This window comes from Perca fluviatilis, chromosome 21 (assembly GCF_010015445.1).
Source record: "Perca fluviatilis chromosome 21, GENO_Pfluv_1.0, whole genome shotgun sequence".
Classification (NCBI taxonomy): domain Eukaryota; kingdom Metazoa; phylum Chordata; class Actinopteri; order Perciformes; family Percidae; genus Perca; species Perca fluviatilis.
This window is the reverse complement of record NC_053132.1, coordinates 30,331,389-30,351,549: the sequence shown is the minus strand read 5'-3', so window position 1 is coordinate 30,351,549 and position 20,161 is coordinate 30,331,389. Positions and strand designations below refer to the sequence as shown.

Genomic DNA, 20,161 nt, shown 5'->3' with positions numbered 1-20,161 from the left:
AAAAAAGTTTGTGAAAGCACCAACTGTCAACCCTACAATATCGTCGCAATGTCGATATATTTGGCCAAAAATATCATGATATCGGTGTGCCTGGGTAGCTCACCTGGTAGAGCGTGCGCCCCATGTACAGAGGCTCAGTCCTTGTCACAGTGGCCATGGGTTCAATTCTGACCTGCGGCCCTTTGCTGCATGTCATTCCCCCTTTCTCTCCCCTTTCATGCCTAAAATGCCAAAAACATAATCTTAAAAACAAAAGAATATCATGATATCTGATTTTCTTGCCCAGCCCTAATTAGTGGTTATCAAATAATGACAAAGACTCAAGTAAATTGTTATATTTGAGATGCAAGATGCTGCTTGCTTTTATCACGGCGCACACATATATCGGCCTTGGACTCGGAACATGCGACAAATTTTGCAAAACATTGTATTTGTTTCATCGACATCCTCTACTGCCACCCAAACAAAACTCTTTCTTCCAGGATGCTTGAAACTCTTTCGCTTGAGCTCGTACACAGCCATCATCATCTTCTTCAAGACAGCCGCCAGTCACGCGTCACTAGCGCCAACTCGATTCTTGATTGGCCAACGGCACATTCAAATCAAATCATTCAACAAGAATTCTCCGACGTGGGCAAGGGGAGGGGGGCAAGAGAAGGATAACATAATTTATGATATGATGAAGATCGGGGGGAAAAAATGACCCAACGGGCAAGTGGGTTGTTATACTGCCCGACGTTAGGGCTGTGCAATTAATCGAAATTTAATCGTGATTATGATTTCGGCTCACAAAGATCACAAAAACAGAATAATTGAGAAAAACAATTATTTAGCTCATTACGTTTGGCAAGTAAACTCTTATTTTCTCTTGTGTTCTGAATGAAAAAATAAAGTTTAAATAGGAAAAGTATTTTTGTATAGGAAAAGTATTTTGTTTTTTAAGTTCAATAATTGCAACATCTTTCCAGAAGTCAACGAGTAATTGGTTAAATTATCGTGATTTCAATATTGACTGAAATAATCTTGATTATATTTTTTTCCATAATCGAGCAGCCCAACCCAACATGGCCTTTTACTGGCCATGGGGCAACCCTTATTGTTGAACCCTTACACACAAACTGAACTAATTTGTAACCTCCATTTGCTCTAGGAGATTGGTTTCTCCGGACAAGCTCTCATCAACAAGAAGCTGAATGACTACAGAAAACACAGGTCTGCACGGCTGATTATATTTAGCAAAAAGCCTTCGCTTGATCACAACTGTCCCTTATCTTTTGGGTAATTAGGAGTCACTATAACTCTGGGCTGTAGTAGGCCTGTAACAATTATTAAATAATTGTCTGATTGTCAATTTCTTTACGTAATCTTTGTTTAACCACAGTGAATTGCTAACATTAGCTTAGTTCTCAAGGCGTATGACTGGTAATTGTTGATTTTGTTTAGATATGCCAAATTGTAATTATATAAGTGATTATAGGTCGGACTATATATTTTTATTATTATTTCAATTGTTAGTGTTGGCACTTGACCCTAAACACGTTCATAGCAACAAAAATGACGATAGGGAGATAGAGTTAGAAACAATGTTTTATGATCATAAAGAGGCGTGGTTTACTTCATAGGCTGTGTACCTGTGTTATTACATTATCTGGGTCACATAGCAGTGATATAACCAAAAGATGTATCCTGGAATTCATTCAATACTTTAATTTTAAAAAAGTAATAAAAAACATATTTATAAATTTGACTGAAAGAGACAATTGCATTGTTAATTGCAATTATTTCTGAGACAGTTAATTCAACAGCAACATTTTGAATTGTCACAGCTCTAGCCGTAAGCCTGTCAGAGACAATCAGTTTGAAACCAAGAATAAAAGGGCATCCATCTTATTTTTAATTTTTTTACACACAAAACTGAGGTCATCATAAGATTAATATAAAGGTATTAAGATCTGAATGTCCCTCTTATTTACTGAAACTTTACTAAGCCTCATCTTCAAAAAAATAACTCCTAGTCACAACCTATTTTATTTTTTAACGGTCTTTATTTCTGTCACTTGGTTCAGTCTGACGGGTGGTAAGCCAGACTCCTCTCCCAGAGCCCATCGTATGATGCCTCCCTTCCTCCTGGCTAAGACTGACAACACCTCAGTGAACCGAGCCTCCAGAACTGGTGGGTACAAACACAATGATAACAGCTGCTAACAGCTTGCTCGGCTCATTAGCCATACTAGCGGCGTGACTCTAAGGATGGCGTATTATTACCATTAATTTACCAGGTTCAAAGTGAAAATGAGGAAATTCTAGGGCACATCTAAACTATAGCTTTGCCTGATGAACAGTGAATAATGCCTTTGCGAGACTCTTCAAAAATGCAGTTGATAGACAATAAAAATGTGTCTAAATAAGCATAGGGTTTCTGATAAGTGAACTTGCACCTACAGTATACTGTATATGAAAAGGGGGATGTTCTTGTTAGCACACATAAACTCTGTTTTAGTCTGTACATAGTTTGAGGATACCCAGAGTTTACATTCAATGTCACTATGAAATCACATTTGTCAGATAGTTTGGTGTACATGGCATTTTGAACAGTTCAACCAGTAAATCTTGATATGAAAATATAGTCATTAGAGGATGGATATAAATGTGTTTATTATTATTGTAGTTATTACTGTAGTCCCACCTTGGGATCAGAATGTCCACTGTGCTTTGTACACAAGGCACACTTACTTTCATTTATATAGTTCAGCAAATCCAAGATTTAAGTGCCCTATAGAGCTGCTGGTGTCACTGTAGGCATCGTTAGAAAATCTGAGTTTTTTTTAGAAAATCTGACATTGGCCAATTTTCTGTTATATACTATATATATAATACTGTGTGTGGTGTGTGTGTGTGTGTGTGTGCATGCAGATGACAACAAGGCGCTGTGGGGCATCAACATCATGAAGAAGGCCAAGAAGACAGGCAGTCCGAAGGCTTTCGGTGTGCGCCTGGAGGACTGTCAGCCTGCTGTGAATCATAAAGTAAGCCTTCAGTGTTTATTATGTCAAAACTACACCAACAATGTGATTTATGGCTTAAAATAACGTATATAATATGTAGACAAAATTATAACACTGACCACAAAGTTGATACTTAAGGCCGCGTTCAGACAGCCTGCGTCGGTTGTCTGACGGTCCGGCAGAAACGCAGGTCTTTCCATTCATTTTGAATGGGGGTAGTGTGTTTAGGCTGCAGCGGGGGATGCCGCAGGGGACACGCACACAAAAAAAAATTTGCAGTGAGCCTGCGGAGAAAAGTTGAGACCGAGTCAACTTTTGGAGAAACGCAACCCCACGTCACGCTGCAGTGGCCATTATGTAACAGGAGATCAGACTTGTCCAATTATGTGATGTCCAATCAGTCAAGTGTAGCAATAAATTCCCCAGTGCATGCTATATTGACTGAGAAAGCTGAGTTCACCTGCGTGCACAGCCGTGCCGACAGTGCCTACACGTAGCAGGATGCAATGCCCACGACCCACTGACGCCCAACCAAAATATAATATACCTGAGTTTTTCCTATATACTTATATAATGAAATGGAAACACGGACTAGCATGAACAAAGACGGCAACAACTCTTTAATATTATTATATATATTATATTATTATAATACAATATTAATTTCCACATTATCAGCGGCAGCACATTACAGCTTCACTACTTTTGTGTTTACCTTTTACAATAAAAGCCTAACTTAAATTCACTCAGCATTTTGCTAATCGGCCACTCAACAAAATAGCTTACATCATGAAAAGTATCACTTGTTCTCTTTCCAAACTAAATGTAAAGCTAAAATATAAATTATAATTTTTCTGCCTCTGAAGGGGTGCATGCCAGAGAAAAAAAGTTTTTACTTTTTCTGAACATAACTTACTAAAACTAATTACTGGAATTGTGAATTAAATGCTTGACAAATTAAAGATTCTCCATCAAATTGACAATAAAATCATGTAAATCAGAAATGGCCTTAAAGCTGACAATAAGCAGTGGACCGCGAGGCAGTGAATGGTGGGCGCTTTTACAGATGACGGATCTTACATAACTTATTTATTGCTGTCGGGGTGTAAAGACCATTTCAAACAATACATACGCTATCGGTCAAACGTTTGGGGTTACAGTTTTCCATTCCACTCCATTATAGACAGAATACCAGCTGATCTGAGTGGGTGGATGATCTTTAATACAATATCGACATTGCCCATTATCAGCAACCATTCATCCAATGTTCCAAAGGCACATTCTGTTTACTAATCTGATATCATTTTAAAAGGCTAACTGAGAAAACATTGGAGAACCCTTTTTCCATTATGTAAGTACATAATGTAATCTGAAAACTGCTGCCCTGGTTAAACAAACATTGCAACTGATCTCAGCTGGTATTCTGTCTATAATGGAGTGGAATTGAAATTTCTAAGTGACCCCAAACTTTTGACCGGTAGTATATATATATAAGTGTATATTGGAAACAGTTACCAATACTGCCTATATGTTAGTTATAAAAAGGATAATCAACTTTTTATTGAAGGTGCAGTAGGTAAGACTTATAAAACTAACTTTCTGTTATATTTGCTGAAACTGACCCTATGTTCCAGTAGAACTACATGAAGCAGGTCATTTAAAAAAATCCGGCTCCTCTGGAACCACCTACAGTCTGTAGTGAGATTTTAAAAAAATCCACCGCCAGATGCACCAATCAGGGCCAGGGGGGGGTGTCAATCACTGATCATGCACACCCATTCATTCTCCCTTGTGGGGGGAGGGGCTTAGGACAACGTTTTGGGCTTTAGCGGAAAGGGGGGAGGGACTGAGAAGTTGTTGATGTTCAAATTTTTTGGCTAAGTCCTGGATCTTCACAATCCTACCTACAGCACCTTTAACAGCAAGAAAGAATTTCTAGCAGCTGACCAGCCTCTAACATCTCACAGTATCACCCAATCCTCAGATGAATTAATAATATTTATGCAACTACACAACTGAGATGAACAGCTGCACCAGCCATTATTGAATGAAATGTAGCTGGTGATCTAAATTCTAGAATGACGTCACATGCCTAAAGAGCCCTCCAGCCAATCAGTAACGAGAATCATCATCTCCCTGCTTTAATCAGAATAAGGTTGGACAGTAAGCATTATAAATATACTGTATGAGAAATGTTAACAAAAGCAGAACAGAGTTAATTACAATAATTGTTAGGGCTGGGTTTTAAAATTTTTAAAATTTAAATCGATTTTCATTTGAATGATTCAAAATCAATTCATAAAATCCATTGGTACCAACTATGTAATGCTAGCTTGTAGGGAAGGAGGTTAAGTAACGCTCCAAAGTTAGGCTACATTTTGGCGACATGAAAAACTGACATGGCCATTTTCAAAGGGGTCCCTCTGTCACCTCCAGATATCTGAATGAAATGTCACTCAATACTCGCTGGCTGTAGAGTCTGTAGAGCTAATTTTTATTGTGTGTTCGTGTTAAATAAAAAAGTACGTAACTGCTTTGGCGTCAGTTCTTAATGTAAACATTGATACTTTTAGGAATGCAGCAGGTTAGAGGGAACCTTGTACAATTGTAGAATCTCTTTCATATCCAAGCTAAATTGGTATTGTAACTGAAATGTTCCTAACCTAATTGATATCGAATTCAAAAATAAAATCGAATCGGGAATACAATCAATTCGGGACCTTGTGAATTGGAATCGAATCTACGTGGAAAATCCTTGACGATACCCAGACCTAGCAGTCGTACTGATGTCAACATTTTGGTAGAAGAACGGGGGAATACTGCCTGAATGAAATCATTACTTCATAAGCACAGGCTGCATGTCTCTGTGTTTCCAAACACACACACAAACACGGCTTGAAGTAATTTACTACTCTATCTTTGCCACTCTTTCTCATTTTCCTTCCTTCCAAACACCACCCATGTTATTGCTTCATCCCTTCATTCTTATTCATCCTAACCCTCCTTTCATCTCCCTCCTGTTTTTCATCAATTTCCTCTGATTTGTTTCTCCGTGGCTCCCTCTGTCCCTCCGTCTCTTCAGTTTGTCCCTCTGATTGTGGAGATGTGCTGCGGTGTGGTGGAGGAGACGGGTCTGGATTACACCGGTATCTACCGCGTGCCGGGGAACAACGCCATGGTGTCCAATCTGCAGGAGCATCTCAACAAGGGCATGGACATCAACACCGCTGAGGAGGTGTGCAGGATACATGAAAAAATGCTTACATACTGTAGACATCACACAAAACTAAAAGCAAGCAGTCTTTTTAAACCTGTTTTGCAATAAACTTGTTAATAGAGTCATACCTAAGAGTAGTTTTGTACCAAGAATAATTTTTGTTAGATTAGGTGTGCTTTTTTTTTTTTTAATGCTGCACTAGAAATACTAAACCCTTAAACTTTCTGTCTCCACAGAGATGGCAGGACCTAAATGTAATCAGCAGCCTTCTCAAATCGTTCTTCCGAAAACTGCCTGAGCCGCTGTTTACTGATGGTGCGTCCACTCATTTGTTTATTGTCAAGTGTAGCATGAATCATAATAAACATGTATATGTGAGGGTGCTCCTCACTCAGTTCAAGATTATGCCTCACTTCTGTTGGACTCCCTCCAGATAGTTTATAATTGGTCTGAAAGACACACCAAATTGTTGGAAAAGTAAGACTGAGGACGGCCAATTACTTCATGTCCTGTGATAAGGTCCAGGAGTTTTGGACCGGGATACATGATAAACTATGTCAGACTACAGGGACCCAGGTTCCATTCAGCCTGAGATGGTTTGTTCTGGGAGATGGGTCAATCCTAAGAGGGACGGATCAGCACATAAGAAGCTGGGTCCAGACTAGTTTAATGATAGGGGGGGGATTTGTTCATGATGCGAGTCGGTTGGCAACGATTAGCTCTGATTACCGGTTATCTCCGTTAAAAAGATATGGAGTGGAGGAGCTGCCACTGAGAGAGGTAACAACCAGACTCTGATAAATGACGTCCGGGGAGCTTTCACCGCAGCGTGGCCACGTTGTTTCAACGGTTTTATTAGTACAGTTAATCCCACGGCAAGACCACCAGCAACTAACGTAACGATAGCCTCTCACGCACACGGCACGCAACTTCACGAGGGGGAGGGGCCGGAGGCAGCTCCTCTCTGTGCGCTGTAAAAAAAAATACACCGTTGTGTGTGTGTGTATATATATATATATATACAGTGCCTTGCGAAAGTATTCGGCCCCCTTGAACTTTTCGACCTTTTGCCACATTTCAGGCCTCAAACATAAAGATATAAAACTGTAATTTTTTGTGAAGAATCAACAACAAGTGGGACACAATCATGAAGTGGAACGAAATTTATTGGATATTTCAAACCTTTTAAACAAATAAAAAACTGAAATATTGGGCGTGCAAAATTATTCAGCCCCCTTAAGTTAATACTTTGTAGCGCCACCTTTTGCTGCGATTACAGCTGTAAGTCGCTTGGGGTATGTCTCTATCAGTTTTGCACATCGAGAGACTGACATTTTTGCCCATTCCTCCTTGCAAAACAGCTCGAGCTCAGTGAGGTTGGATGGAGAGCGTCTGTGAACAGCAGTTTTCCGTTCTTTCCACAGATTCTCGATTGGATTCAGGTCTGGACTTTGACTTGGCCATTCTAACACCTGGATATGTTTATTTGTGAACCATTCCATTATAGATTTTGCTTTATGTTTTGGATCATTGTCTTGTTGGAAGACAAATCTTCGTCCCAGTCTCAGGTCTTTTGCAGACTCCATCAGGTTTTCTTCCAGAATGGTCCTGTATTTGGCTCCATCCATCTTCCCATCAATTTTAACCATCTTCCCTGTCCCTGCTGAAGAAAAGCAGGCCCAAACCATGATTCTGCCACCACCATGTTTGACAGTGGGGATGGTGTGTTCAGGGTGATGAGCTGTGTTGCTTTTACGCCAAACATAACGTTTTGCATTGTTGCCAAAAAGTTCGATTTTGGTTTCATCTGACCACAGCACCTTCTTCCACATGTTTGGTGTGTCTCCCAGGTGGCTTTTGGCAAACTTTAAACAACACTTTTTAAGGATATCTTTAAGAAATGGCTTTCTTCTTGCCACTCTTCCATAAAGGCCAGATTTGTGCAGTATACGACTGATTGTTGTCCTATGGACAGAGTCTCCCACCTCAGCTGTAGATCTCTGCAGTTCATCCAGAGTGATCATGGGCCTCTTGGCTGCATCTCTGATCAGTCTTCTCATTGTATGAGCTGAAAGTTTAGAGGGACGGCCGGGTCTTTGTAGATTTGTAGTGGTCTGATACTCCTTCCATTTCAATATTATCGCTTGCACAGTGCTCCTTGGGATGTTTAAAGCTTGGGAAATCTTTTTGTATCCAAATCCGGCTTTAAACTTCTCCACAACAGTATCTCGGACCTGCCTGGTGTGTTCCTTGTTCTTCATGATGCTCTCTGCGCTTTACACGGACCTCTGAGACTATCACAGAGCAGGTGCATTTATAATGGAGACTTGATTACACACAGCTGGATTCTATTTATCATCATTAGTCATTTAGGTCAACATTGGATCATTCAGAGATCCTCACTGAACTTCTGAGAGAGTTTGCTGCACTGAAAGTAAAGGGGCTGAATAATTTTGCACGCCACTTTTTCAGTTTTTTATTTGTTAAAAAAGTTTGAAATAGCCAATGAATTTCGTTCCACTTCACAATTGGGACCCACTTGTTGTTGATTCTTCACAAAAAATTACAGTTTTATATCTTTATGTTTGAGGCCTGAAATGTGGCAAAAGGTCGAAAAGTTCAAGGGGCCGAATACTTTCGCAAGGCACTGTATATATATATATATATATAGATATATATATATATCTATATATATATAGATATAGATATAGATATATATAGATATATATATATATATATAGAGATATATAGAGATATATAGATATATATAGATATATTATTTTTTTTTTACTTATTTAACTGTATAGTAAAGTTCAAAGACAGTGTTTAAAAAGTGCAATCCACTTGTTTTTTGACATATGTTTATTACAGTAAATAATAATTAAATAATCTAAATACTACTAAGTGTGGTAAAGCCACATATTTGTTTTTATATTTCTGCAATCTGCACTTTAGTTTGTGTGATTTGTTTCTGACTTTCATATGAATGTTTACACCAGGCTTGGTCAGTGCTCAATATACTACTGGGATTGAAGTAGTTAAATAAAAGATGTCATTCATATAAATTCATGCATCACCTAATTTCATCATCACATCACATACAGTCCTGGCCTCCAGGAAAGAGCAGTTTGCTTAATCTATCTCATCGTGTGTTGTTCATACTATACAATGATTTATTGTTTGTCTTTGTTGAATAATACAGAAGACAAAGAGCTTAAAAAATATTCACATATTAAATCGCAATCGCAGTATTTGGGGAAAAAATCGCAATTAGATTATTTTCAAAAATCGTTCAGCCCTAATAGAGTAGAATATTAAACTAGGGCCACCACTGGATTATTATCCCAGTTTATATAAAAAAAACAAACATTGTATAGCCCTTTTATTATATGTTAGTCATACGCCTTCTCTGTCTACAGACAAGTACAACGATTTCATTGATGCCAACCGAATAGAAGATGCAGAGGACAGACTGAAGACCATGAAGAAACTGGTATGTGTCGAAGGACCGCAGAGTATAGAGCAATGAATATGTTTGTCATAGATTTCACTTTCAAATCGAATCAAACTTTTTGTCCTCTTCTTTGCTACATTCATCCATCCTTCTTTATCTAGATCCATGACCTCCCAGATCACTATTATCACACCCTTAAGTTCCTAGTGGGTCACCTCAAGAAAGTGGCAGATCACGCTGAAAAGAACAAGGTAACCTATTTTATTTATTTTGTTTTTTTGGAGAAGAAAATTGAATTTATGGAGCCAGACATGAATATAACTTTGAAATGATTTTCAGATGGAGCCGAGAAACCTGGCTCTGGTGTTTGGTCCTACTCTGGTGAGGACGTCCGAGGACAATATGACCGACATGGTCACCCACATGCCTGACCGCTATAAAATAGTGGAGACTCTTCTCCTGCACGTAAGAACCAACAGCTGCTTCCTCCAACGCCAGAAATACGGCACCATTCTTTACTCGTTGTGTTTTGTCTTTAGATCAGTGATACTGTGTTGTGTTACTTTAACAGCATGACTGGTTCTTCACGAATGGAGCGCTTGATAAAGAAGAGAAGGTATGTCAGACCACAGCAGTAGCTTCGTGCAAAGAGCCAAGAATGTCACGAATACAGGGGATTGTTTTCACTCCGATGTCCTCATTTGTACTTTGCACTTTTATTTTGGGTATGATTGTGTATTTCTGGATGTGTGTGTGTTGTGTTGTGTTGTGTTGTGTGTGTGTGCGTGCACGTGTGTGTAGGCCCCAGAGGATAAGCGGGACATGCAGCCTGTGCCAAACATTGACCATCTGCTGTGCAACATCGGCAGGCCGGGCATGCCAGGAGAGGCATCAGGTGAGGAAGTGTCATAATCCAATATGTGACATTGTCCTAGAGATATATGTTCACTATGACAGAATCTAACATATCACATTAACTGATGGCCAGAACAGTTGCTGTTTGTCCATAATTACGATGAGGGTTCACCAAAGTTTTGTACTTTCAAAATGAAAGCAATTGGCACTTTTGTCCTATGGGGCACCCCTTAATTGAGCCGATTTGGCCCTCTCTCTGTGCATTGTGTATATGTATTTTTAAGCAATTAAGTTTATAAAATTAATTTATCCATCCATCGTCAACCACTTATCCCGCGCACAGGGTCGTGGGGGGGCTGGAGCCAATCCCAGCATACGTCGGGCGAAAGGCGGGGTACACCCTGGACAGGTCGCCAGTCCATCGCAGGGCCACACATAGACGAACAACCACTCACTCACACATGCACACCTACGGACAATTTAGGGACACCAATAAACCTAGCCCGCATGTCTTTGGTCGGCGGGAGGAAGCCGGAGTACCCGGAGAGAACCCACACAGACACGGGAGAACATGCAAACTCCACACAGAAAGGCCGGGCCAACCGGGGTACGAACCCACAACCTTCTTGCTGTGAGGCGACAGTGCTAACCACCGCACCACCGTGTCCCCCAAAAATTAATTTAATTTTGATTAATATTCTGATTGTTTTCTCAATCAAGCAATATATATACAGTATATATTATATATGGGCTGTCAAAATTAATGCGCTAATAACAAATTAATGCAAATTCCTTTTTACCGGCACTCATTTCTTTTATTTGGGCCGAGTTTTGAGTTTGCCATATTAGGCTTTCAGCATATTTCTTGAGCATACAGTACCTTTGAGGTTATTCTGGAGAATATTCTAGACAGTATTTGTCATTGGTATAATAATAAACATTTGTAGAAAGCAAGCATATTTGTCCGCTCCCATGTTGATAAGAGCATTAAAAACTTGAAAAATATCCCTTTTAATGTATATTTAGAACAGATAACAAAAAATATGTGATTAATTTATCAATTTAACAGTGGACAATCATGCAATTAATCAGGATTAAATATTTTAATCGATTGACAGCCATATATATATATGCCTACATAAAGTCAGAATATAGTCACTAGAAATCTCACTATATGCACTTGTATGTTCATATGAAAATTGATGGAAATAGTTGTGCAAGGAATGAAAAAAAACAAAAGAACTTGAGTGAGAAGTTCAAACACTGCCTAGTCTCACCTGTGCACACCTGGCCAATTGCTTCATGAGATGGGCATTATTGTTGGTTCCTGGAAAGTTTTGTAATGTGTCAGACGCAGCCTCCACAAATCGGTTGTCGGAAAGGTGTGGGGGGGAGGGAGTTTCAGATGCTGTTCAATTATCCAAGAAGCACTCTGTTTGATGTATACTGACCCCTTTAGCCCCCAAAAGAAAGCTAGATACCTACAAGAATGCAAAACCTTCCTATCTGGGTCTTCTGTGGTCTGCTTTGGTAGTCTGGTGTAGTTCAGTATGACCTGGCTGGAAGCACGATCTTGCTAGTTTGCATTCACCCCAAAGGAACACAGGGAACCATCTTTAATACAGCTCAGAGAAAAGAGCTTTTCATGAAAATGTCCAATCAAAACCTAATGGTTGATTGCTTCCAAATCTAACCTATGCTCTACATTCTATACTCCTAATATCAGTCTTAAGGCCTTATTAAGTGAAACTCAGCTCAAAGTTTTTTCTTTCCCAGTTGATCTCTGTACTTCTCCAGCTGTTGTTTTTCTGCCTGTGTATACTCATGATGTTTCCTACTTTTTCTCAATTTCTCTTTTTTTTTTTCTGGACCTTTCTGCCCTCTTTTTCTCTAGCTGAGACAGTGGATCAGCCTCTTCGGTAGGACCAGGTTTTCCTGCTTGTGTGTTTGAGTTTGGTGTTTCTATTGCATTTTGGATTCCTTTACCTATTCGTTTTCTTTCTGTCAGTCTTGGTTTCCCACCAATGTATCATCATTCCTCCATCTTGCTGACAGGGCTGTAACTGTTTGTGTACTCGTGCCTAACCATCACAGTCCGGTGCACACAGCCACACGCAGAATAAACTGTTTTTTGAATATATATATATATATATATATATATATTGAAGCACATAATGCAAAAACAATGTAAACAAGCGCAACTTTCACCCCAAATTTTTGCTGTATGCTGTTTGCAACGTGCTAAGATTAGCTCAACAAACCCTTTGGCGTGCGAGTCAATCACACTATGGTGAGCGCAAATGAAATGCCGGAGCTGTGGGTTCCCGGTCAGCTACAACAACAACGGAGAGAAAGAGAGAGAGAGGACGGTGCGTCGCCGTTGCTCCACTCCACATTGAATGTTCTAACGCACATTCGATGGCATCACCCAGATGTGCCAATGCTAATTCATAGCATAAGAGATGCTTTTCAGTTTTACAGCCTATTGTTCGGACAGTGTTATACAAACATGTTTGAAATGTTCCTTGTTTCTATAATGAAAATACTATACCGTGACTCCTAAACTCGGGTATGAACTGAACCGTGACTTTTAGAGTACCGTTACACCCCTATTTGCTGATATTACAGGTGAACTCTAGCCATTTTTGCTACTTAAAGTAAAAGCAGAGAAAACTGCAGTTGTGTTCTTGATTTAAAAGATGAATTCTCAAATAATGGCTAGAGTTCTCCTGAGAGATTGCAGTACTGGCAGTGTGTGCTGTCATTATGCAGATATCACACCTTTGCACCACTCCTAACACTATTACCACCACTTGTCCAGTGATGACATGGTTCTTATCCACATCATTCTTTTCTTATAGATTCCACCACCAGCGATTCACTTAAGACAAAGGTAAGCAAGAAATTACTTACTTTTACTTTCATTCTGCGGTTAGGATCATGGATTCTTGAATATGAAGTATGGAGTGACCATTATTTGACTGGAATTTGAACCTTTCAGCTTTCTTCGCTCTCCAAGAAGGACCTGAATGCCAGGGACTTCCTGCCCAAGTCCATCATCTCTGCTGTGACCCGCAAACGTAAAAAATGCCTCAGTACCGACCTGCAGAGCGGCAGCGCTGACGAGGACTCAGAGCATGAGCCAGTCAAAACCAGCAACTACGGGGGAGGAGGGGAAGGGGAGGAGGAAGAGGATAGAAGAGAGGAAGAGGCAGTCAAGGGAGAACATACCATTCCTAAAAAAGAAAAAAGGGATGAAAAGGAAACTGGGGTGAAAGCTAGAGAGACCACAGAGGAGAAAGATGTATTGTCTGGAGAGGAAGAGGCTGAAAAGGACATGGGAAACGTAACAGACAACGGTGCAAAGAAATTTGAGAAGGGCAACAGGCGGAGAACAACCTTGCCGAGAAACGCACCGCAACTTTGTCCTAACAGTTTCCTCTGCTCAGACCATCAGATCCATGCCACATACCCGAGACCCCCAACAGTGTCTAATCCTCCTTCCCATTTGAGGCCTCACAATCAGGCCAGAGGACACCCCACAGTCCCTTTCTGGATCTGCCCCACCAGGCTTCCAAACCTTTACCATCAGCCAGACTGGAACCAGTCGGTGCCAGTCCGCTACAGGAAGACAAGAGGTGGGAGGACAAGGGCTGTTTCCATGAATCTAGACCTTGAGCTATGCAGGAGTGAGGACAAAATCCGAGGATGTAGAGCAGAGAGGGTGGAGATGATCAGAGTCATTGAGGGTGCACCAGGTCAGCATGGCTGTGTTGGGGTTCCTCAGGGATCAATTGTGGGTCCTGGGTCAATTGAGCAAAAAGATCCCGTCCCTCATCTTGTCCAGGAGTCTCCCCCTCTCTCCTCCTCTTCCTCGGGATGGATAGATCAAAGCTCCTTGGGATCTCAGGCTGTGGTCCTGAGGAGATCGGCCCTAGGCCCACGGGACAAGACCAGAGCGTGGCGTCGTCACACGGTGGTTGTTTAACCTGACGGTCTCATCTACTAATGCAGTACCAAGTACTTGCCCTTTACTCAAAAACACTGGATCACCTGCTTCTAAAGCCAAGTGTCCGTCATATTGCTCAATACTCTTTCTTTAATACTTTGGCACGGAATTTGGAGACAATTATTTGCCATTGTGTGCAGCTGTAGAGTTTCATTCCAAAATGAGATAACGTCCATTTGATAATAAAAAAAAAGAAAAGCTTACTCAGAAATTAATATAGAAATTATACTATTCAACTACTTTTGAAGCTATTTATTTTTAACCCTTTACTTATCATCTTTAATCCTTTACTTACTTACCAAACACACACACACACACACTGAACATGGCAAATTGAGATCCTGCTATTTCCAGGAAATTCTCAGCAAAATCTGATCACGTTTCTCAGGTAAAACACCTGTGGGATCCTGTGATCTACGCTTCCACACACCTGTTGTAGATATAGTCGGACCTTGAACTGCCGTTATTATGGCACAGTCACACCAGAAAGTGGCGCGGTGAAGTTAAGCCGTGAGTGCTTGTGAAATAAGTGGTGCTACAAGCTTGGTGAGATAGTCTGTATTGGCAAGGGTAGCTGGCAAGCTAACAAGCTAACATGCAACCCAGTCGGGAAGATAGATCTCTGAGCTAGGTAGCATGCTAAATGACAGTTGACAGGACAATAAGTTTACACAGTATGTGGAGCATTTTACTCCTGAATCAAAGTGATCACACAGCTAATAAACTACAGTAGATTCCACTGTTCTTCAAAATTCAAGTATTAAAGTTTCAGTTTATTTCACCCCAACAAGCGAATCCACTAATCACGACAATTACAATTACCATTAAAATTAATTGATTTTGCGGCCATTTTAAATGCTGATATGACCAGGCCTTTACAGCAATATAACTGGATACACTTTTCACCTGGAAGGGTTTCATCCAATAACCTTTCATGCTAATATGACAATGCAGTGTGTATTCAGCTTAGTGGCAAAATATGCTTTTAGATTAAGAGAACAAAGTAGAGTGCAAAATCTGTAAATGATACCAATATCAAAAAAGAGAAGTAGGGTCAATTTCAGAGCAGTGTTCAAAAGGCTTTGAATGCAGAAGATGATCCTAAACTAAACTAAACAGTGCTCCCGTTCCTTAAACCACCAAAACAACATGCTGAAATGGCAAAAAAGTTATGGCAAGAAATCCTGGGCTTTTATAACAACAGGAAAACCTTTCAACCTAACAAACATTTAACCATGTGATTATAGCATCTTTTTAAAAGATTCTGATGAAGTTGTTTGTTGAAAATTGGTGTAGTCAATGTGCTAGTCTTAAAACAACTACTAGGTGGTACCAAAGTAAGGACTTTCTAAATCCTACACATTGCGTGCGTTCCATTTGTGCTAAGAATTTGGAATTTCCGAGTTCCAAGTCAGGAATTTCAAATTCAACTCTGAAAGTCACACAGTAACCTGAGCAAAGCCGACCACAAAATCCAACACGGTGAAACAGTAGTAGTAGTGAACAGTAGTGGAAGCTGTAGTAATCAGGACTTAACGTTCACTTTTTTGATCACCTTGGCTAGTAGATTTTTAAGTTACCAGCCAATCAGATTTTCCACTAGCCAAATGTTTGTTTGTTTCTTCCTAACTAACTATACTTTTATTTCAGCTCCTTTGGTATGTTTCGCGCTGTTCAGTTCGTCTTCTTCCTTTCAGCGTAGCTCGTAATCGACACCACGCGCTAGCCACCTAGCCAATGGTTGTATAACCCTTTACAACATAGCGCTCATGGGAAATGTAGGATTAGTACTACAAGCAGTGTTGCCAGATAAAGATTACGTTTCCAAGCCAAACACACAAAACCGCCCACATTTTTTGGCGGAAAACAACTTAACAATGGTAAGTTAGTTTTTACCCGCGTTTTGTGGGTTGGCGGGTGTCAATTTAAAGCCCTGGTAGTAATATCTGTTACAGTTGAATACCACTTCTGTCTTATTTGTGTCTCAATAAATCAGCCGTACACTCAGTCCTGTCCATCTTCTGTCTGTGGGCATGTTGCCACAGTGTTATTTGCACAAAATACAGCGTGATGCCATGTTATTAACTGGTATTGCTAACAATGGCTAACCTGGCTAGAGCTAACACTTAACGACTTCTTGTACTGGAAGGCGATCAACTCGGGTGTGACGTCATTCCCAGCTCCGGCGTCCGAGGTTAATGGAACGCAGCAACAGTAGGGGCTTTAACACATATATATATATTTACCAGTCGAGATGGCGATGCTGGTACTGTTTTCACCCTGTGTATGTCATCATGGCAAAATGTGGTCCTGGAGAAACCTATCATGGCCGTAGCTACCACATAGGCGGTTTTGAGTACTTTGCCAAGTATTTACATGTCTTGTCTGTGGACAGATTTAGTCACCGCGATAGCATCAAAAATGTTACAGGTGTGTACAAGGCCGAGGACGTACTGTAGATGTAGGGGGTTAGGGTTAGACCATCACAAGATGGTCTCTAGTTCTAAAAAGTTTTTTTTGGAATGAAACCCTTAAATTGTAAATTTAAAAAAAACACGCTGACTTATTGGGACTTTGTCTTATTCACCGTATCCCCCAGAGTTAGATAAGTCCATACATACCCTTCTCATCTCCGTGTGTCTCCTATCTCTGTCTGACGCACCCACCGCTAGCCTAGCTTAGCACAGATCCTGGAGGTAACCGGCTCCATCTAGCCTACTGCTCCCAATAAGTGAAAAAATAACGCCAACATTTTCCTATTTACATGTTGTGATTTGTATAGTCACAGCGTGTACAAATAAGGTCACATGACACACAGCCATCTTCTAACCGTATACATACTGGGAACTATATTCTCAGAAGGCGAAGCACTGCTACTTCTGCTACTTGGGCGAAGTGATTTGCTCGCAGCACCTGAAGCCCTGTGATGAGGAGCAGAGAGTTGGCCTGGAGTTCGCTCAGAGGCTTCTCAGGTGCTGCGAGCAAATCACTCCGCCAAAGTAGCAGAATGTATGGACTTATCTAACTCTGGGGGATACGGTGAAGAAGACTAAGTCCCAATAAGTCGGCGTGTTCCTTTTAAAAGAAGAGTAAAACATGAGAGAAAGCCACATCAGACATTTGAAATTCAACTCCAGAGCTGAGCTGCTACTGCTGCTATTACAACTAACCCTCACCAGCAAAGACTAGAGCAACATCAGGCAAACCCACTGTGCTGTACATGCTGGTGTCGTCCCCCACTAACGATGTCTTTGACGATACCCACGTGGTCAGACATCCCATATTCACGCTTACCTACCAGCCCGAGTACAGCACAGGACACTAATTCAGAGGAAACCGTACTTCAGGATTACTCCTCAGCCCTTTACGAGCTCTTCCAAAGCCTCCTGTGGATCTAAAGGGGACTTCAACGATCCGTGGGAGCGAAACAACTCCCTCTCTCTGGATGATGGGACTCTGGCATTATGCCAATGCATCCGTGGACTAAGAAAAATGCGTGCATGGGTTCAGTGACATATATAAATATGCAAACTAAGTGTTCAACGCAGGCCTATTGTGCTTCCCTGTGTCTAGTATGTTGGGGGAGGAGGGCCTGAGCTTTGAGGATACTAATATTTCATCAGAGGAGCAAAGTGTTTAAGGCAGCTATGCAAAGTCATGCCAAAATTTAATTTGTTTTCTATTTGGGTAATTGTACAAAATCCGCAGTAAGGAGCCAATAGAGAACCTATGAGAACAGGGAGTCTCCAGTTTATACATTATGTCAGTGTTGCTAAGAGTATTGCCACGAGAGCAGTTGAAAGTGTGTGAATAACCTCCTTAAATCCAAAACCACAGAGTCTTACCTGAGTGATATTTTTGCATTTTTTCCTTTTCATATGTTGAGTATTTTTTGCTCCCATTAACAAAACTTGAGTTTTGCTAAATCTGAAAAAAAAAAAAAAGTAAAAAACAAATGGAGTTGAACCAAACTGTACTGCCAACCACTGTCATCCAAACAGACTCCATGTTTGTCTTAATCATATCTAGACTCAGTCTGTCTTTCTCTCTCTGTGTGCCCTTGTGCATGTGCTTTATGGACGTGGGTGACTGTGCGTGGACCAATTTTGTAACAGTTGTACAAAGCCTTGTTAAGTTAACCTGTGTATATAATTATTATACATAATATATTAAATTATTTGTTTTGGAAGAGGGGTTGTGTTTATTTTTTGATTCAAATATGGGTATTAAGTCAATTCAAATGTGACTTTACATCCCACAGTGTAACAATAATCATAGCAAGCTGAATGTTAAGACAGCTTCTAGTTTCACAGCAGTATGTGTAAAGATGTAATGAGACTGAAAAGATGAAGTGAATTCTAAAATAATGTCCCTCTACCAGCCATCTCCGATACTAACATCATGAACCTCTTCAGTTAACAGAAGTATAACGTAACACTTCAGTTCACCGCTAAGATCCATCTACCTCCAGCTGCTGACAGAAATCGGAGGAGAAACGGTCGCTGCATTAGCCCGAAGTAAAGAGGCACTCCACTGATTTTACATAAAGGTCAGTTTACCAGTCAGGGTAAGTGCAACTCAGCCTGTGAAATCAGTTGTCTTCTGGGTCTCTTGATGGTAAAACTGGGTGGCATGGAGTTTAAGACCTTATTTCAACCTTTGTATATTCCTATACATCCGATATTTTGATGCAGTATGATTGGATTTAACATCGAATATCCGTATGATATTATAGGGACTGCGCGTCCTATCCAGGAGTTATTCAAAACGTAGTCTCGCTTTGCCAGACTTTCCTCCACAGCGCTGCGGAGGATGGTCTGACTAGTCTACACAGCATTCCAGGATGGGAGAAAAACGTGCTCTGGTTTATTGGCATTTCTTTAAACCAATCACAATCGTCATGGGCGGTGCTAACAACCTGACGGAGCCACGGTGCCTCTGCTAAACAGTCTCAGGAAGGAACTTGTTTTGGTGGAACGTGTACGTTCAAAAGTAGTTTTAGTCGTGTGAGAGAAAACTCAGATTAGACAGATAGTCTAGCTAGCTGTCTGGATTTACCCTGCAGAGATCTGAGGAGGAGGTAACCATAGTCCTCACAAATCCACCGGAGGTTAGAACGCCAACACAGAGACAGAGGAGGGTAATGGACAACCAGTCGAAAAACAGTGAAATCTGGTGAAATTTCTGGCGGCAAGTGAACATCGACGATGTAGACCGTTCAAAACTAGTCATATCTGGGATTGTTCAGGTGCCGCCCAACAGAACATGTATACCCATGGGGTGAGCTGTTGGGAATTTTGCAGAGGTGGAAAAAGTACTAAAATATTGTACTCAAGTAAAAGTATCAATAATTTGATGAAATATTACTCAAGTACAAGTGAAATTACCTATCTGAAAAATTACTCAAGTACAAGTAATAAGTAGTTCATTTAAAATGTAATTTAAGTAAAAGTTACTAAGTTACATTAAAAAAAAACAATTGGGGGCGGGGATCTCCCCCATGTAGTGAAAATAGGATAATAAGGGGTCATAAATCCAAAACTATTTTGTTTTTAATTAAAGAAAAATCTATACAAATGTAAAAGGACTACAATCTGCTCTTGGAAACTGGAAGTGCCGAG

General features: G+C 40.5%; 1 protein-coding gene across 9 annotated transcripts in view; it reads left to right on the top strand.

Annotated features, from left to right (window-relative positions):
- The window catches only part of LOC120551461 (rho GTPase-activating protein 23-like), a 120,524-nt gene extending 103,382 nt beyond the window's left edge, over nt 1-17,142 (top strand). For 5 of the 9 annotated variants that reach the window (XM_039788915.1, XM_039788920.1, XM_039788916.1 and 2 more), the window contains 12 exons: nt 1,151-1,212; nt 2,067-2,173; nt 2,914-3,026; nt 6,088-6,240; nt 6,459-6,537; nt 9,642-9,715; nt 9,838-9,927; nt 10,016-10,141; nt 10,248-10,292; nt 10,478-10,571; nt 13,393-13,424; nt 13,533-17,142. In XM_039788915.1, coding sequence (XP_039644849.1) covers nt 1,151-1,212; nt 2,067-2,173; nt 2,914-3,026; nt 6,088-6,240; nt 6,459-6,537; nt 9,642-9,715; nt 9,838-9,927; nt 10,016-10,141; nt 10,248-10,292; nt 10,478-10,571; nt 13,393-13,424; nt 13,533-14,519 — 1,962 coding nt within the window. In that variant the 3' untranslated portion in view covers nt 14,520-17,142. Of the gene's footprint in view, nt 1-1,150; nt 1,213-2,066; nt 2,174-2,913; nt 3,027-6,087; nt 6,241-6,458; nt 6,538-9,641; nt 9,716-9,837; nt 9,928-10,015; nt 10,142-10,247; nt 10,293-10,477; nt 10,572-12,425; nt 12,451-13,392; nt 13,425-13,532 lie in introns of all 9 variants that reach the window. The other 4 variants (XM_039788919.1, XM_039788917.1, XM_039788921.1 and 1 more) reach the window with 2 other exon arrangements.
- The last annotated feature ends 3,019 nt before the right edge of the window (nt 17,143-20,161 follow it).